The 16,377-nt window shown below is 40.8% G+C and overlaps 1 protein-coding gene across 1 annotated transcript; it reads left to right on the top strand.

Moving 5' to 3' along the window:
• Window positions 1-327: 327 nt before the first annotated feature.
• LOC139584243 (nicotinamide phosphoribosyltransferase-like) lies at window positions 328-15,291 on the top strand. Its single transcript, XM_071415858.1, has 11 exons — window positions 328-479; window positions 4,670-4,826; window positions 5,675-5,778; window positions 5,983-6,111; window positions 10,835-10,993; window positions 12,204-12,340; window positions 12,674-12,899; window positions 13,188-13,307; window positions 13,624-13,764; window positions 14,462-14,596; window positions 14,921-15,291. The coding sequence occupies exons 1-11, from the start codon at window positions 432-434 to the stop codon at window positions 15,032-15,034; spliced, it is 1,470 nt and encodes a 489-aa protein (XP_071271959.1). The 5' UTR covers window positions 328-431; the 3' UTR covers window positions 15,035-15,291.
• The last annotated feature ends 1,086 nt before the right edge of the window (window positions 15,292-16,377 follow it).

A 16,377-nucleotide genomic window follows, 5' to 3' on the forward strand; every position in this document is an offset into this window, starting at 1 on the left:
GACAAGATGGTCGACAGACCGCTCTAACAATGGAAATACATATCTGCAAAGGCGAAAGGAAGGCGGGAAGAGGCGAGATCAGGTGGGGAATGTTTTGCCAATGAGAGGGCAGATACGCATGTGAACAACGGGTCACAACTCAGTACATTCGAAACCTAGGCGTTATGGAACTTAATATTCAATCAAATAAGTCTCGCCTATCAAACTAGAAATCTACTTTTATTTTGACCAAATTCGACTCTCTCTCATTGCCCCCAATACAATAACTCCTCACTTGGTATGCTTAAATGTTTATTTTCGCGCGGACAGATTTTAGGCGAAGTCAACCCTCTCGCTTCGCCTCTTCATCTCTGTTTGTACTTTAGATTCGACAGCGCGTGGCTGAGTGTCCCCGCCCTTCAGCAATCAGATTTTACAATCACGAGGGGAACATGGAGCACGGAGACTTCAATTTCCTGCTGGCTACCGATTCATACAAGGTGAGTGACATTTTATACTGGGTTTACGCACTAGTTAGCGACAGTAGTATACCTAGGACTATGTCTCGTGAAATTATGTCTTAAGTGTGTGGTGGTTCTAATTGATTGTAATTATATTTGAAGGTATAATGCAAGAACAGCCAGCTAAGCCAACTCGTCTATGATAAACATACCATTTATTGCTATAACGTTACAATAGCTACGGTATTATATCTGAGTTCTATGGTCGCCTTCAATGGTCACCTGAAGTCTGAATAATATTATAAGAGCCCATTATATTGAAAGTTAAAATAATGGTATCTCTTCATCAGAAATGAAAATGAAAGTAATTCCTATAGCTTTCTGTTTACAGTGAAACATGAACATAACAAGCTGCAATAAGTCATTGAACCCAGCCCAGATCAACATTTTATCTGTGTGTTTAAAAAATATATATATTCTTTTGTGTTTTTCTTGCCATGCCTTTTAACATAGTGGCAGTAGTACGTTTAATTAATGTCATCAGTGGTGGAAAGTAAAGGTAAAGATACCTTAATAGAAAATGACTCAAGTAAAAGTGAAAGTCACCCAGTGAAATACTACTTGAGTAAAATTCTAAAAGTATTTGGTTTTAAATATACTTAATTATCAAAAGTAAATGTTATTGCTAAAATATACTTAAGTATCAAAAGTAAAATGATAAAATAATGTCAAATTCCTTATATTAAGCAAACCAGATGGCACCATTTACATTTTACTTTTTTTACGGATGGCTTGGGGCAGGCATGTAGACATCATTTACAAATGAATCATGTGTTTAGTGAGTCTGCCAGATCAGAGGCAGTAGGGATGACCAGGGATGTTCTCTTGATAAGTGTGTGAATTAGACCATTTTCCTGCATTCAAAATGTAACGCATACTTTTGGGTGTCAGGGAAAATGTATGGAGTAAAAAGTACATAATTTCCTTTAGGAATGTAGTGAAGTAAATGTAAAAGTTGTCAAAAATATAAACAGTAAAGTACAGATACCCCCAAAAACAGCTAAATAGTACTTTCAAGTATTTTTATTTAAGTACTTTGTCATACTAAAAGTAAAGGATCCGGCTGCAGATGCACCTTGCTACAGTGTATCCTTGTAATAAATCACAGTACTAGCAGGAACCACACCCAGTCACATAGCTTATAGATATGGTGATACACTGGTATGACCTGATGTTGGCTATAATAGTTATAGTTGATGAACCATATGCTCCGATAGATTATTCAATATCCATTTAGACCTGTTACCATTTGAGGACAAGGATTTAATCTGCCCTTGGATTTCAAGGCCTGATATGCGGACAGTGCTGTTGAGTTGTTCTGTTTTAGAGCTGCCACAGACGTTACCAACTGGGAGGGCCTTAATGAGAAGTTTATTTCCAAAAACAATCACTTTTTATTGATGCCCGTTAGATAGAAGTTGGCTTGGCAACAGAATTATTAATATAAACTACTGAAACTGAAACTACTGTGACTACTGAAAGAAGATCTTCTACTTTTTTTGAAGGGATTAAAGGATAAGTGTCCAGACAGCGATTCACTTCCTCATTCTCGTTGTGTAGTATTGGGGCCTCCGCAAAAAAAACATGAACAAAGACTCCACAAACAACCAACGTCATTTTAGAAACGGCAAAGCTCTCAGTATAGTAGTGATGCAGACATTTTTGTCGTTCCCAATTTTATCCCCAACATTATATTCCATTTTGTTTAGACACGAGCGATACCTCTCCGTCCATTCTTCTGTTATATTTCTGCCAAAATAAAGGAAACACTTGAGTAAATGAAGAATACAAAGTATACTAAAAGTATGCTGTTCTGGCGGCTTGTGGTGGCCCAATGTGCTATTAAGACACTTTATATAGTTTCTGTTATTTTGGCAGTTACCTGTAGCAGCAGGCTACACTGTGAATGGAACAGCTGGATAGGGGAAACGTGTTGGGCAAAAGGGAATATAACATTGCGGATAAAGTTCGGAATTACACAATTTCATGTGTACAACATCTAAAGCCGTTGCCGTTGTAACAAGGACGTATTCATGGTGTTTTGGAGCGTGTTATTCGTGGGGTCCCCACACTACACAACGAGGATGAGGAAGTGATTTGCTGTTTGGGGTAAGTTTCTTAAAAACATTTCAAATCACAAAAAAGGTGTCTGGGCCTTTCTATATATATCTTCTTTTTTTTTTTTTATGATTGTAAAAAAGGATACTTCTCCTTTAAGAAGTGAACACAATGGTCTCCACAGTTCACCTCATTTACAATAAATGCTGTTGCTTTTGGAGCTGCTGGTCAGAAACAAGTAGCTTTGGAGAGAACACCTCTTTGACTACCTTGGCATTATGCTGCATATATTATAAATAGCATGCAGACAGTTTGTTTGGCATACAGGTGTATGATATTAATTATTTTCTCACAGCAGGAAAATAATCCTGTAGCAACAGGAAATGTGAATTATTGTGTGGATTATAGTTAATGGACAATTTAGTAGGGGTTGATACATTTTTAGTTATGGCAAATCAAGTCTGAATTTTTCAAGTGGTAATTACAAGCCTTTAGAAGCCTTTTTAAACATTGAATATACACTACAAGTTTGCATTTCCAAATTCCCTGCAACAACTGGGTGATCAAATTAAGATCCTACATCTGTACTATCACAAAGACTTCACCAACAAGAATGGTCATGTTGTCAATAGTTTTTAGTTCCTGTCTTGCATTTGTTTATGCTTTTGTTTTTGACAGTACTCAGTCAGGTCCCACAGAGCAGGAGCAGAGTACGTCAGAGACCGGGTATAACTGGGTGACATTTAGAGTTTAAATTCATCAGGGTGAAGAGAAGGGTAGAACAGTTGCTGCCAGTGATACCAAAGGTCACTAGCACAGAGCATGCAGAGGAAGAGTGGGATGGTTATTTCATAAAACAAAAATATCATATCATCATCCCTGCCAGTTTATTTAACCAACAGTAAAGTTATTTTTCTCCTGGGCAAAGGAGAAAATTGTACACACCTGTTGGAAACTGCAGATTTTTGATGACAAGTCCCCAAACAATCTCAGTAGCAAATATTTGCTTCCTGTTTCCTGTTTATTATACACCTGTACAGATATCTGCATGTTTTCTTCTGACTGTAGATTTCTACAGAATGTAAAGCAGATTGTAGGGACACTTGATGTTAAATGGCTGTGAGACCATGAAGGTTCAGTATTGTCAAATTAGTAAGGGATAAACGCTGAGGTTCTGTACATTACCTTGGAAATAATGGACGACGTCTGGCTCGTCCCTTTGCAGAGTACATTTTTCCAAGGTAATGTACAGAACGGTCTGTGTTTATCCCGCTTATACCACAGTTAACCAAAGAAAACATTTTTGCATTTTTTATAAGCTAAATCATACTTTTCATCGCTAGAGATGCAACCCAGTTGTTCGATTCGTTTTATTTAGTTTAACTAGTCAGTTAAGAACAAAACTCTTATTTACAATGACGGCCTTCCCCAGCCAATTGTGTGCTACCCTATGGGACTCTCAATCACGGCCGGATGTGATGCAGCTTGGATTCGAACCAGGGACTGCAATGACGCCTCTAGCACTGAGATGCAGTGTCTTAGACCGCTGCGCCACTCGAGAGCCCCGTTCTTCATCATTGGACCTGTGTTTACAATGTATCATATTTCAGTTTGTGTGGTTGTTGGTTTAGCTTTCTGTAACTTTGTAGCAAGTACGGTCTGCATGTGTAGGTGCATATTGGGTCATGATTGCAAGGTGTCCCGATATATTTTTCCAACTGTCCTGTTATCTGGTTTTAATGTCCATTCTAGAATGCTTTTCTAGCCAATCAGAAATGAGTATTCAACAACGCTGTGGTATAATTAAGCAATAAGGCCCGAGGGGGTGTGGTATGTGGCCAAAATACCATGGCTAAGGGCTAGTTCTAAAGCACGACGCAATGTGGAGTGCCTGGATACAGCCCTTGGCCATGGTATATTGGCCATATACCACAAACCCCAGAGGTGCCTTATTGCTATTATAAACTGTTTAGCAATGTAATTAGAGCAGTGTTTTGTCATATACGTGGTATACGGTCTGATATACCACGTCTGTCAGCCAATCAGCATTCAGGGCTCGAATCACCCAGTTTATAATTGTCATTAACTGTATTTCTATAATCTAATTTCAGGTCACACATTACAAGCAGTACCCTCCCAACACCAGCAAGGTTTACTCCTACTTCGAGTGTCGGGCAAAGAAAACCGAATCCACTAAGATTCAGAAAGTGAAATATGATAAAACTGTATTTTATGGACTTCAGTATATCCTTCATAAGTATCTGAAAGGTAAGACAAATATCATTCTTATTATTACTAAATTAACCATTTGGCTCGAAGGACCATGAAAAAGAGCAGCACCTAGTACACACCTAGTACACACCTAGTACAACACCTAGTACAACACCTAGTACAACACTAGTACACACCTAGTACACACCTAGTACACACCAAGTACACACCTAGTACAACACTAGTACACACTAGTACACACCAAGTACACACCTAGTAAAACACTAGTACACACCTAGTACACACCTAGTAAAACACTAGTACACACCTAGTACAAAACAAGTACACACCTAGTACACACCTAGTACAAACCAAGTACACACCTAGTACAAACCTAGTACACACCTAGTACACACCTAGTACAAACCAAGTACACACCTAGTACAAACCAAGTACACACCAAGTACACACCTAGTACACACCTAGTACAAACCTAGTACAAACCAAGTACACACCAAGTACACACCAAGTACACACCTAGTACACACCTAGTACACACCTAGTAAAACACTTGTACACACCTAGTACAAACCTAGTACACACCTAGTACAAACCAAGTACACACCTAGTACACACCTAGTAAAACACTAGTACACACCTAGTACAAACCTAGTACAACACTAGTACAACACTAGTACACACCTAGTAAAACACTAGTACAAACCAAGTACACACCTAGTACAAACCAAGTACACACCTAGTACACCACTTTTACAATTTATACTCTCTTATTCTTAACTTTTTCAAAATTTGGTCCCAGCTTCCTCTCACAATTACACGTTTTCCATCTTTCCCACATCCTTCTTGTGTCGACCTCCCGTATCGGTCATCTCTCACCTTCCCAGGGAAAGTGGTGACTCCACAGAAGATCACAGAAGCAAAGGAAGTTTACCGTGAACACTTTCAGGATGATGTGTTCAACGAAAAGGGCTGGGAGTACATACTGGAGGTATAAGGGGCAGCAGAGGGGGTTTTGTGTGTATTGCATGTTAAAGGAGCTACATGTAATACTTTTGTTAATAGTTTAGATTTTTTTATTTTTTTTGTAAGGACTCTGCTTATAAATGTTCGTACTCTATCATAACCCAAAACCATCTATTGTTCTGTGGTCTAATCATGCTACAGTACGGATCCCTGATTTTATGTGTTTCAGAAGTATGACGGCCACCTGCCCATTGAAATCAAGGCTGTTCCTGAGGGTAGTGTGATCCCCAGGGGTAATGTCCTCTTCACCGTGGAGAGTACTGACCCAGAATGCTACTGGCTCACGAACTGGGTAGAGGTTAGTTAGAAAAATTTTGATTGCTTATTTCACTTTTGTTTATTATCTATTTCACTTGCTTTGGCAATGTAAGCATATGTTTCCCATGCCGTTAAAGCCCTTTGAATTGAATTGAATTTTATATGGCTTCTTAGCCTGGTCCCAGATCTATCTTTGCTGTCTTGCCAACTCCTCATGTGACCATAGGAGTTGGCAAGAGGGCACAAACAGATCTGGGATCAGGCCTCTAGTCGGTGCCTAAACCGACCTTTTTCACTATTGACATTACCATAGCATCTTTGAGTCATGCTTCAGCACAGTTTCTATATCTGGTACATGTCCTTGGGATACAACGTCATTTGGACAGATGCATTGTGGTCTATTTATATCTTGCTCATGGTAGAAGGTGTCAGGGCACAGGCTCCTTAATAAACAACAACATTAAGATGCAAGGTTTCTAAAAGAGCCTGGGGCCATACTTCAAACGTAAGCACGCATTTAAAGTATCCACCAATTTAAAAGAGACTATTTACAATTGCATGTAACCTCACCAAGTGACAGTGATTACATCCTGGCACAACTTCTGCTTCAGCCTATCAAAGATATTAGATTTTCAATCCACCAACCAATGGCATTTTCTTAAAATATTTTGAACCTACAAATTCAAGGTTTACCATTGGTCTGTAACAAAATGTTGTTTGGCAATATTGCACTGATGCATCCTTTACTAGGCTACTTGAAGCAGGAAGCACCAGTGACTAGATCAATAAAAAAAAGTGGTCAGAGGAAGCAGATGCTAAGCTACAGGACAGTTTTGCTAGCACAGACTGGAATATGTTCCGGGATTCCTCTGATGGCATTGAGGAGTACACCACATCAGTCATAGGCTTCATCAATAAGTGCATCGATGTCGTCGTCCCCACAGTGACCGCACGTACATACCCCAACCAGAAGCCATGAATAACAGGCATCATCCACACTGAGCTAAAGGCTAGAGCTGCCGCTTTCAAGGAGCGGGACTCTAATCCGGAAGTTTATAAGAAATCCCGCTATGCCCTCCGACGAACCATCAAACATGCAAAGCGTTAATACAGGACTAAGATTGAATCCTACTACACCGGCTCTGACGCTTGTCGGATGTGGCAGGGCTTGCAAACTATTATAGACTACAAAGGGAAGCACAGACGAGAGCTGCCCAGTGACACGAGCCTACCAGACAAGCGAAACTACTTCTATGCTCGCTTCAAGGCAAATAACACTGAAACATGCATGAGAGCACCAGCTGTTCCGGAAGACTGTGTGATCACGCTCTCCGCAGCCGATGTAACCTTTAAACAGGTCAACATTCACAAGGCCTACCGACCCCCATTTTCAATCCCCCATATGTTTTTGGGGTAAATATATGTATCCATATACATACATACATACATACACTCCGGGATGCTGGCCTTCTAGGCAGAGTTGCAAAGAAAAAGCCATATCTCAGACTGGCCAATAAAAAGAAAAGATTAAGATGGGCAAAAGAACACAGACACTGGACAGAGGAACTCTGCCTAGAAGGCCAGCATCCCAGAGTCGCCTCTTCACTGTTGACGTTGAGACTGGTGTTTTGCGGGTACTATTTAATAAAGCTGCTAGTTGAGGACTTGTGAGGCGTCTGTTTGTGAAGGGAGTAGTACACAGCGTTGTACGAGATCTTCAATTTCTTGGGAACTTCTCACATGGAATAGCCTTCATTTCTCAGAACAAGACTAGACTGACGAATTTCAGAAGAAAGGTCTTGTTTCTGGCCATTTTGAGCCTGTAATCGAACCCACAAATGCTGATGCACCAGATACACAACTAGTCTAAATTGCTTCTTTAAATCAGCACAACAGTTTTCAGCTGTGCTAACATAATTGCAAAAGGGTTTTCTAATGATCAATTAGCCTTTTAAAATGATACACTTGGATTAGCTAATACAACGTGCCATTGGAACACAGAAGTGATGGTTGCTGATAATGGGCCTCTGTGTGCCTATGTAGATATTCCATTGAAAATCAGCCGTTTCCAGCTACAATAGTCATTGACAACATTAACAATGTCTACACTGTATTTCTGATCAATTTGATGTTATTTTAATGGCCAAAAATGTGCTTTTCTTTCAAAAACAAGGACATTTCTAAGTGACCCCAAACTTTTGAACGGTAGTGTACATATACACACTTAATTTTATTTTTTTACTTTATTATTCACCGCAAACCCTACCACCCCTCCCCCAATTGGAGTAAACTAATAAACAATAGCACTTAGGCTTCTACCTTCAGTTTATACATCTTATACACATTTTACAGACAATCTGTTTTACAATAGTTATATTTTGTTTGTTTTTATTCCTTCCTCTATTTCTGATGTCTATTTCTGACGTCTATTTCTGATGTCTATTTCTGATGTCTATTTCTGACGTCTATTTCTGACGTCTATTTCTGATGTCTCTGATGTTCTATTTGTAACTGTGATATTTCACAACATTTCTAAACCGATATACATTTTACAGACCCCGTATGTTTTACATTTGTTATCTAGTTGTTATTAGTCCCACACTTCAGTTCCATTCAACCACTCCCATCTATCTCTTAACACCATCCATTTTGGATTTCTAGCAGCCATATATTTTTCAACTGTGCTGCTTCACAAAAGTACTGAAACGTTCTATTCTCATAGCTTCTACAGTTTGTAAATTAAAGATAATCAATCAATAATATAATAATTATTTTAACTATGACTTTTCAAATCACCCAGTATTGCTATCTGCAGTGTTAGTTCTAGATAAATGTTGCAATTCTTCAGCCATTCCTGGACCTGTGACCAAAAATGAGCTACATATGGACAGTACCAAAATAAATGATCTACTGACTCTGCTTCCTCGCAGCAAAATCTACAGAGCTGGGAAGATTGTATCCCCCAATATATATAACATTCTATTGGTTGCAAGAATTTTCTATAATAATTTAAATAGAAAAATGTGAAGTTTTGAATCCGGCGTTGTTTTGCGTGTCAATTCATAAATCATGTGCCATGGAATCGGTACATCGAAAATCTCTTCCCAACTATTTTGCAATTTATATGGCACAGCTGTCAATTTTTTGGTGCTTAAATTAAACGGGTATGTTTTTTATTTATCACAATTTTCTTTATGGTCTTTAATGCAGGGCCGACTGACAAGTTCCTCACTTTTTCCCCCTTCTACTTGCCTTTTCTGTTTTTATGGTAATGCTGCAATTAGTTGGTTGTAATTTTGGGTAGAGCAGACATTTCCATATGTCTGTGTTAGCTGCATGTGTGACATAACTCCACCAGTCCTATTTATGATATAATTTACAAAAAATGATGCCTTTAAAAAAAAGATTTTTTTTATTTTTATCAATTAGTATAGTTGAGTTTAACCACAATATTTGTTGTATTATTTGTTCTATCTTTTCAGGTGGATTAAACTGAAAATGCAACCAACTTTCTAAGGCTTGTTTAAAAAATAACGATATTTTGGAGATTTCATTTTCAAATAACCGAAAGTGAGCAGTTGTAATCTGAATAAAGGGAAAAAGGTCATTCTTGAACATGGGGTGAGACATTCTTACTAATTTACTAGAGATCCATTTCGGATTTAAGTATAACTTTTGTATGACTGATGCCTTTAGTGAGAGGTCTAATGCTTTAATATTTAATCATTTCTACCCTCCGAATTCATATTTGTTATATATAGTGTTTTTTAACCGTGATTTCAAGTCCACCTCGCATCAAGCTTTTTTGTTGAGGAAAAAACTGTTTAATGCCGGTCCTTGATGATTCAAAATGCATGTGACAAAGTGGATTATTATAATAATGCAGGCAATAGCAGTGTGTTTGTGTGCAAGGATTAAATTTAATTCCTTTTTCATTTTCAAGCTGTTGGGCTACGTCCCTTTCCAACACACACATTTCTACATTTCATTTAATCTGAGATTCGAACCCTTGCCACAATCTGCGACAATTACATGGACTATGCACTTCACACAGGGAGCAATTTGACCAGTCAGTCAAATAGACGTGATAGCCTAGTTGCTTTGATGATCAGAACATGCTGTTGGACTGAGGTATGTTAAGGACGCTTCCATGAACGAGTGTTGGAACACGTCCAACTACGTCTACGATTTTAATTGGCTGCAGAAGTTGTGCCAGGATGTAATCACTGCCACCCAGTGAGGTTAGCAAAGGGCTAACATGTGCCATTTTATCTGATGGGACCAGCTAAAATTAAAATTTACTAACGCTTTCCTCTCCTCCTCTCTCAGACCATACTGGTACAGATCTGGTAGCCCATCACAGAAGCCGCTAACCTTCTCTCTTCTCCTTCTCTACCAGACCGTTTACACCGCTAACCTCCTCTCTTCTTCTCCTTCTCTACCAGACCGTTTACACCGCTAACCTCCTCTCTTCTTCTCCTTCTCTACCAGACCGTTTACACCGCTAACCTCCTCTCTTCTTCTCCTTCTCTACCAGACCGTTTACACCGCTAACCTCCTCTCTTCTTCTCCTTCTCTACCAGACCGTTTACACCGCTAACCTCCTCTCTTCTTCTCCTTCTCTACCAGACCGTTTACACCGCTAACCTCCTCTCTTCTTCTCCTTCTCTACCAGACCGTTTACACCGCTAACCTCCTCTCTTCTTCTCCTTCTCTACCAAAATGTTTACACCACTCACCTCCTCTCTTCTTCTTCCTAACAGACGATCCTGGTGCAGATCTGGTACCCCATCACAGTAGCTACTAACTCCAGAGAGCAGAAGAAGATCCTAGCCAGGTATCTACTGGAGACATCAGGGAACCTGGACAAACTGGAGTATAAGCTGCATGACTTTGGCTACAGGGGAGTCTCATCGCAAGAGGTACTTACTGTAATTGATGACAATTATGATAAAAGTGTTTTGATTCATCATACTGTGCATACGACATACATGGATCACATAATACAGCAGGTCAACCTGGGGTCAAACAAAGGCCCTTTCCCAAACCTTTCCTCAGCCGTTCCATGTATTTGATCTATTCATCAAGCTCTTGACTAGGTAAGTCAGGTGGGCTAATTCAGGGCTAAAACAAAATTGTAAAATGTCTCAGGGTCCCAGAGTAAAAGTTTGAGAAACACTACTCTACGCCAAGGTTTCCCAAACTTAGTCCTGGGCTTTGATTATTTGATTCAGCTGTGTAGTGTTAGGGGGGGGGGGGGGGGGGGGGGTTCACCCAAGGGGGGCCCCGGACCAAGTTTGGGAAACCTTCCTCTTCTCAACACTTTGGGTGCGTTCATAAATACCCTCTCGCTATCTACTCCCATTTCAGAGCGCAGAATTTCATTTTAAATATAACCTTTATTTAACTAGGCACGTCAGTTAAGAACAAATTCTTATTTACAATGACGGCCTACTGGGGAACAGTGGGTTAATTCAGGGGCAGAACGACAGATTTTTACAACAGATTGTCAGCTCGGGGATTCTTTCCAGCAACCTTTCGGTTACTGGCCCAACGCTCTAACCACTAGGCTACCTGCCACCCCAAAATAACGGATTCATTTTTTAACGTGCAACACCCATTGAATATGACCGGTGTTATATGTCAAAAACTTTATTAAATTGTTGCCAGCAGCACAGTTACAGTCACCGTCGCCCTAGAAAACATGAAAACAGCCTAACCAGCTCTGCTAGGGCGAGTAAAATGGTCAGAGTGAGGTGTTCTCTCATTTGTGTCTGGAAGTAGCTAGAAAGCTAGCCAACGTTAGCCAGTTAGCCAGTTAGCTTGGGTGCTTGACTGCCGTTGTGAGGTCAGAACGCTCGGATCAGCCCTACTCGACCAGAGCGTCCTGTGTTCTGAACGCTCCGAGAGCAAAACACTCTGAATGTACGAACGGACAATCTGACAACAACCTGAGTTTACGAACGCCCAGAGCACACTCTAAGCACACTCTGGCACTCCATAGTGAATTTACGAACACACCCTTTGTAATCAAAAAACCCGTTCAGTTTCTCATCTTCTATACATACACCATTAGTACACAGCCGTACTATTTAGTTGTTCCTGTCACGTGATGTTTTTGTCTGGTTTCAGACTGCTGGCATCGGAGCATCTGCCCACCTGGTGAACTTTAAAGGCACAGACACGGTGGCTGGTATCTGTGTCATTAAGAAGTACTACGGCACCAAAGACCCTGTGCCCGGCTTCTCTGTGCCAGCTGCAGAGCACAGGTAACACAGAGACACAGGTAGACACAGCGGGTAGAGCACAGTTAGCACAGATTAGAGCTAAAGCAAGCAATAACACTGTAGAAATTGACTGATTTTTGTATGTACATGGCTGTCGACAAGTCAGTTTAACTTTTTAATTCATTCCAGAGAACTCATCTACTCTCACTATCATTTTCAAAGCATGATATCTAGCTCCCTCTTCTGGGTTTTGTATTGTACTACTGTTCCTCTGTGTTTCTCAAACCCATTTTAAGTCACGCTTTGGTTTAAGTGATTTCTTGCTCTACCAAATATACTGTATTGCTTACCAACGGATAAATATATTATTACCAGCACCATCACCGCCTGGGGTAAGGACCACGAGAGAGATGCCTTTGAGCACATTGTGAGGCAGTTCCCCAACGTGCCCGTGTCCATCGTCAGCGACAGCTATGATATCTACAACGCCTGTGAGAAGATATGGGGAGAGGACCTCAGGAGCCTCATCGAGTCCCGCAGCGCTGACGCACCCTTGGTCATCAGGCCAGACTCAGGAGACCCATTAGATACTGTCCTCAAGGTAAAGAAGGATAAATCATCACCTAGTGTTTGTAGTTTACAACAGTCCATTGGTGGTGGAAACACATTGATGAACCATCGGTCCTGGTTCTGTTTAGTTCTCTTTTTGGCCTAGTTTTTTCCGGGTTTTAATGGAGAAAGGGGGTGAGTCTCACTGGCAGTATCACTGGCACTGTGTAGTACCAGTATGATGTTAGTCTTCTGACTACAGCTCATTATAAATACATTCAAATCTTTAAAGAGAGAGTAGGACTATGAACATGTCTCCCACCATCTTGCTGATTCCAAGGTGTTGGAGATTTTAGGGAGGAAGTTCTGCACCACAGAGAACAGCAAAGGATACAAGGTGCTACCCCCTTACATCCGAGTCATCCAGGGGGATGGTGTGGACATCAACACTCTGCAGGAGGTAGGTTCACTGTACTCACCCGCCTACCTGAGCCTCCTACCTTCTTAACCTCTTACCCAGTGGTGTCCAATCGTATCTGTTGTCCCAAGGTTTTATTGTAACCAGTCAGCCACACACTTGATTCAACTAATCACTGTCTTGACTGGAGACTAGGATTAGTTGAATCCGTTGTGTGACTTACTTGTTAGAAGCTTTGAACCACCGGGTAAGATTGGAATGGAGTCCACTGCTTTTAAATGAATAGTATAAGTAGGGCTTGGTTCAGTAAAATGACCTTGAACTCACCCCTCGGGTATTCTGCCGTTGTTTTTCCCAGATCGTGGCGGGGATGAAGAAACACAGGTGGAGTGTAGAGAACGTGGGCTTTGGGTCGGGCGGTGCCCTACTCCAAAAACTGACCCGGGACCTGCTCAGCTGCTGCTTCAAGTGTAGCTTTGTGGTGACCAACGGACTGGGGGTGAGTCAGTGAACGTCCAGTCATTTTCACGAGATGACATTGTTGTAAAATTCATGTCTCTTTCTCAATTCCTTGTGTCCTCTCTCTCCTTGCTTCCTTCCGAAAAAGCAAGAGACAGAGACAGAGACAGAGACAGAGAAAGAGAGAGTACTGTAGGTATATATCACCAGTGCAGGGCAGGAACACTTAAGAGACAGAGATAATGCATCTTAGACCCTTTGTAACATCTGAGTTGTTTGGATTCAAAATCTGTTGTTGACCAATAGTATTACTGTAAAGTTAACCTCCAATCAGATATCAGACCTACATGATGTAATCACAACAGATCGGATGGCTCAGATGACCGTGTCTGCAGTAACGTAGCAGGCGTAAAAGAAAGCTACAGCAAACTTAATACTGGGAGATTTGTAAACTTTTAAAACCATGACTAGAGAGAAGAAGAAAAATTTGAATGGTAGATCTCGGCTTGCATTTTGACTCTGGACTCAGAAAGTGATCTGGACTCAGGAAGTGATCTGAACTCAGAAAGTGATCTGAACTCAGAAAGTGATCTGAACTCAGGAAGTGATCTGAACTCAGGAAGTGATCTGAACTCAGGAAGTGATCTGAACTCAGGAAGTGATCTGAACTCAGGAAGTGATCTGAACTCAGGAAGTGATCTGGTGACCACTGTTGTATTATGTTCTTTTGATTACAGCTGAATGTGTTCAAGGACCCTGTTGCTGACCCTAATAAAAGATCAAAGAAAGGTCGTCTGTCGCTCCACAGAACACCAACAGGAGACTTCGTGACACTGGAAGAAGGGAAGGGGGACCTGGAGGAATACGGTCCAGTAAGTCATTTAAACAAGTGGTCGTCCTTAAACCATAGATATAAGTCTTTTTATTACTCTCTGAGGCTTGAACAGAAATAAATATTGGGACTAATATGGAGTTGTTTAAAAGTCATATTGGGGCAGCAGGTGGTTAGAGCGTTGGGCCAGTAAACGAAAGGTTGTGGGATCAAATCCCTGAGCTGACAATTTAAAAAATCTGTCGTTCTCCCCCCTGAACCCACTGTTCCCTAGTAGGCCGTCATTGTAAATAAGAATTTGTTCTTAACTGGTTAAATAATTTTTTAAAAAAGGTAACGTTTTCTCCCGCTCTTCTTTCCCCAGGATCTGCTTCACACCGTTTTCAGAAATGGAGTGATACTGAAGACGTATACATTTGATGAGGTCAGAGACAACGCTAAGATCAGGGACTGTGATCTGGAAGAGTCTGTAGACTGAGGCCTGTACATGTTCCAACATACTACGCAGAAAGGACTGGATTCCCTTCTACCTCCCTGTACAGCACTGACCACCAAGGATGAGAATAAACAACACTTAACATTGTCCTGAGAGAGAGAGAGAGCGAGATAGAGAGAGAGACTTAATTAGCACAATGATAAAAATATATAAACTAAGAAACTATGTATTTTCTACATGTACTGTAGGATCATGTATGATTGAGAAATTATATAAAAATCACCTTTTATTGAGATGAATTTAACTTGAATCTTTTGATTTTATCATGTATGTTTTTTATTTTTCTCAAAGCCCATTTTATATCGTCCCTGTCTCTGGTTTGAAGTCGGGGAAGGCAAGCTTCCCTTCTGTGTTCACGAGCCATATGTCCAGGATATTCTCACATTCTCAAAAATAATTTGTAAGAACTAAATTACCGTTTCCCTCCAGTTCATTGAAGATGGACAAATGATCCAGAAAAACATCAGGCAGATTATTTTCAAATGTTATGGATAAACAACAAAATGACTTTTCCATCTAGATTTAAATGAGCCAGTTTATAAGGGGATAGTGTGTGTCATCAAAAGTAACAGGCCACATAGTCTTCAAAGTAACTAACGGTCTGTGAGGAATGCCTCTCACTCTTTTCAAGTATAAAGTTACGTTACTTGAACATACTAGCAGCAGTGTTGCCAACTTAGCGACTTAGTCTGCATACCACTGCTGGCTTGCTTCTGAAGCTAAGCAGGGTTGGTCCTGGTCAGTCCCTGGATGGGAGACCAGGTGCTGCTGGAAGTGGTGTTGGAGGGCCAGTAGGAGGCACTCTTTCCTCTGGTCTAAACAAAGATCCCAATGCCCCAGGGCAGTGATTGGGGACACTGCTCTGTGTAGGGTGCCGTCTTTCGGATGGGACGTTAAACGGGTGTCCTGACTCTCTGAGGTCATTAAAGATCCCATGGCACTTATCGTAAGAGTAGGGGTGTTAACCCCGGTGTCCTGGCTAAATTCCCAATCTGGCCCTCAACCATCACGGTCACCTAATAATCCCCAGTTTACAATTGGCTCATTCATCCCCCTCCTCTCCCCTGTAACTATTCCCCAGGTCGTTGCTGCAAATGAGAACGTGTTCTCAGTCAACTTACCTGGTAAAATAACGGTAAAATAAATAAATACAAAATATTTAGCGAGTATTCAGACCCCTCTAGCAACACATTTTTTTTTAAAGCGACTAGTGACTTTTTCTGGTGTTATTGGAGACTCTGACGTGAAAGTACGCATCGTTCTTACGCTTCTCAACGAGCAGCGGGTGCTGCCGTGGGCCCCGGTCCCAAAGCACTCACAGTCCT

The sequence above is a fragment of the Salvelinus alpinus genome, chromosome 9, assembly GCF_045679555.1.
Source record: "Salvelinus alpinus chromosome 9, SLU_Salpinus.1, whole genome shotgun sequence".
Lineage (NCBI taxonomy): Eukaryota > Metazoa > Chordata > Actinopteri > Salmoniformes > Salmonidae > Salvelinus > Salvelinus alpinus.

Bases quoted from the DNA above. Each gene is read 5' to 3' on its own strand.
- LOC139584243 (XM_071415858.1), top strand. From the start codon at position 432: ATGGAGCACGGAGACTTCAATTTCCTGCTGGCTACCGATTCATACAAG. The intron at 4,827-5,674 runs GTAAGACAAATA...TCACCTTCCCAG, and splicing joins CCTTCATAAGTATCTGAAAG to GGAAAGTGGTGACTCCACAG. The intron at 5,779-5,982 runs GTATAAGGGGCA...TATGTGTTTCAG, and splicing joins GCTGGGAGTACATACTGGAG to AAGTATGACGGCCACCTGCC.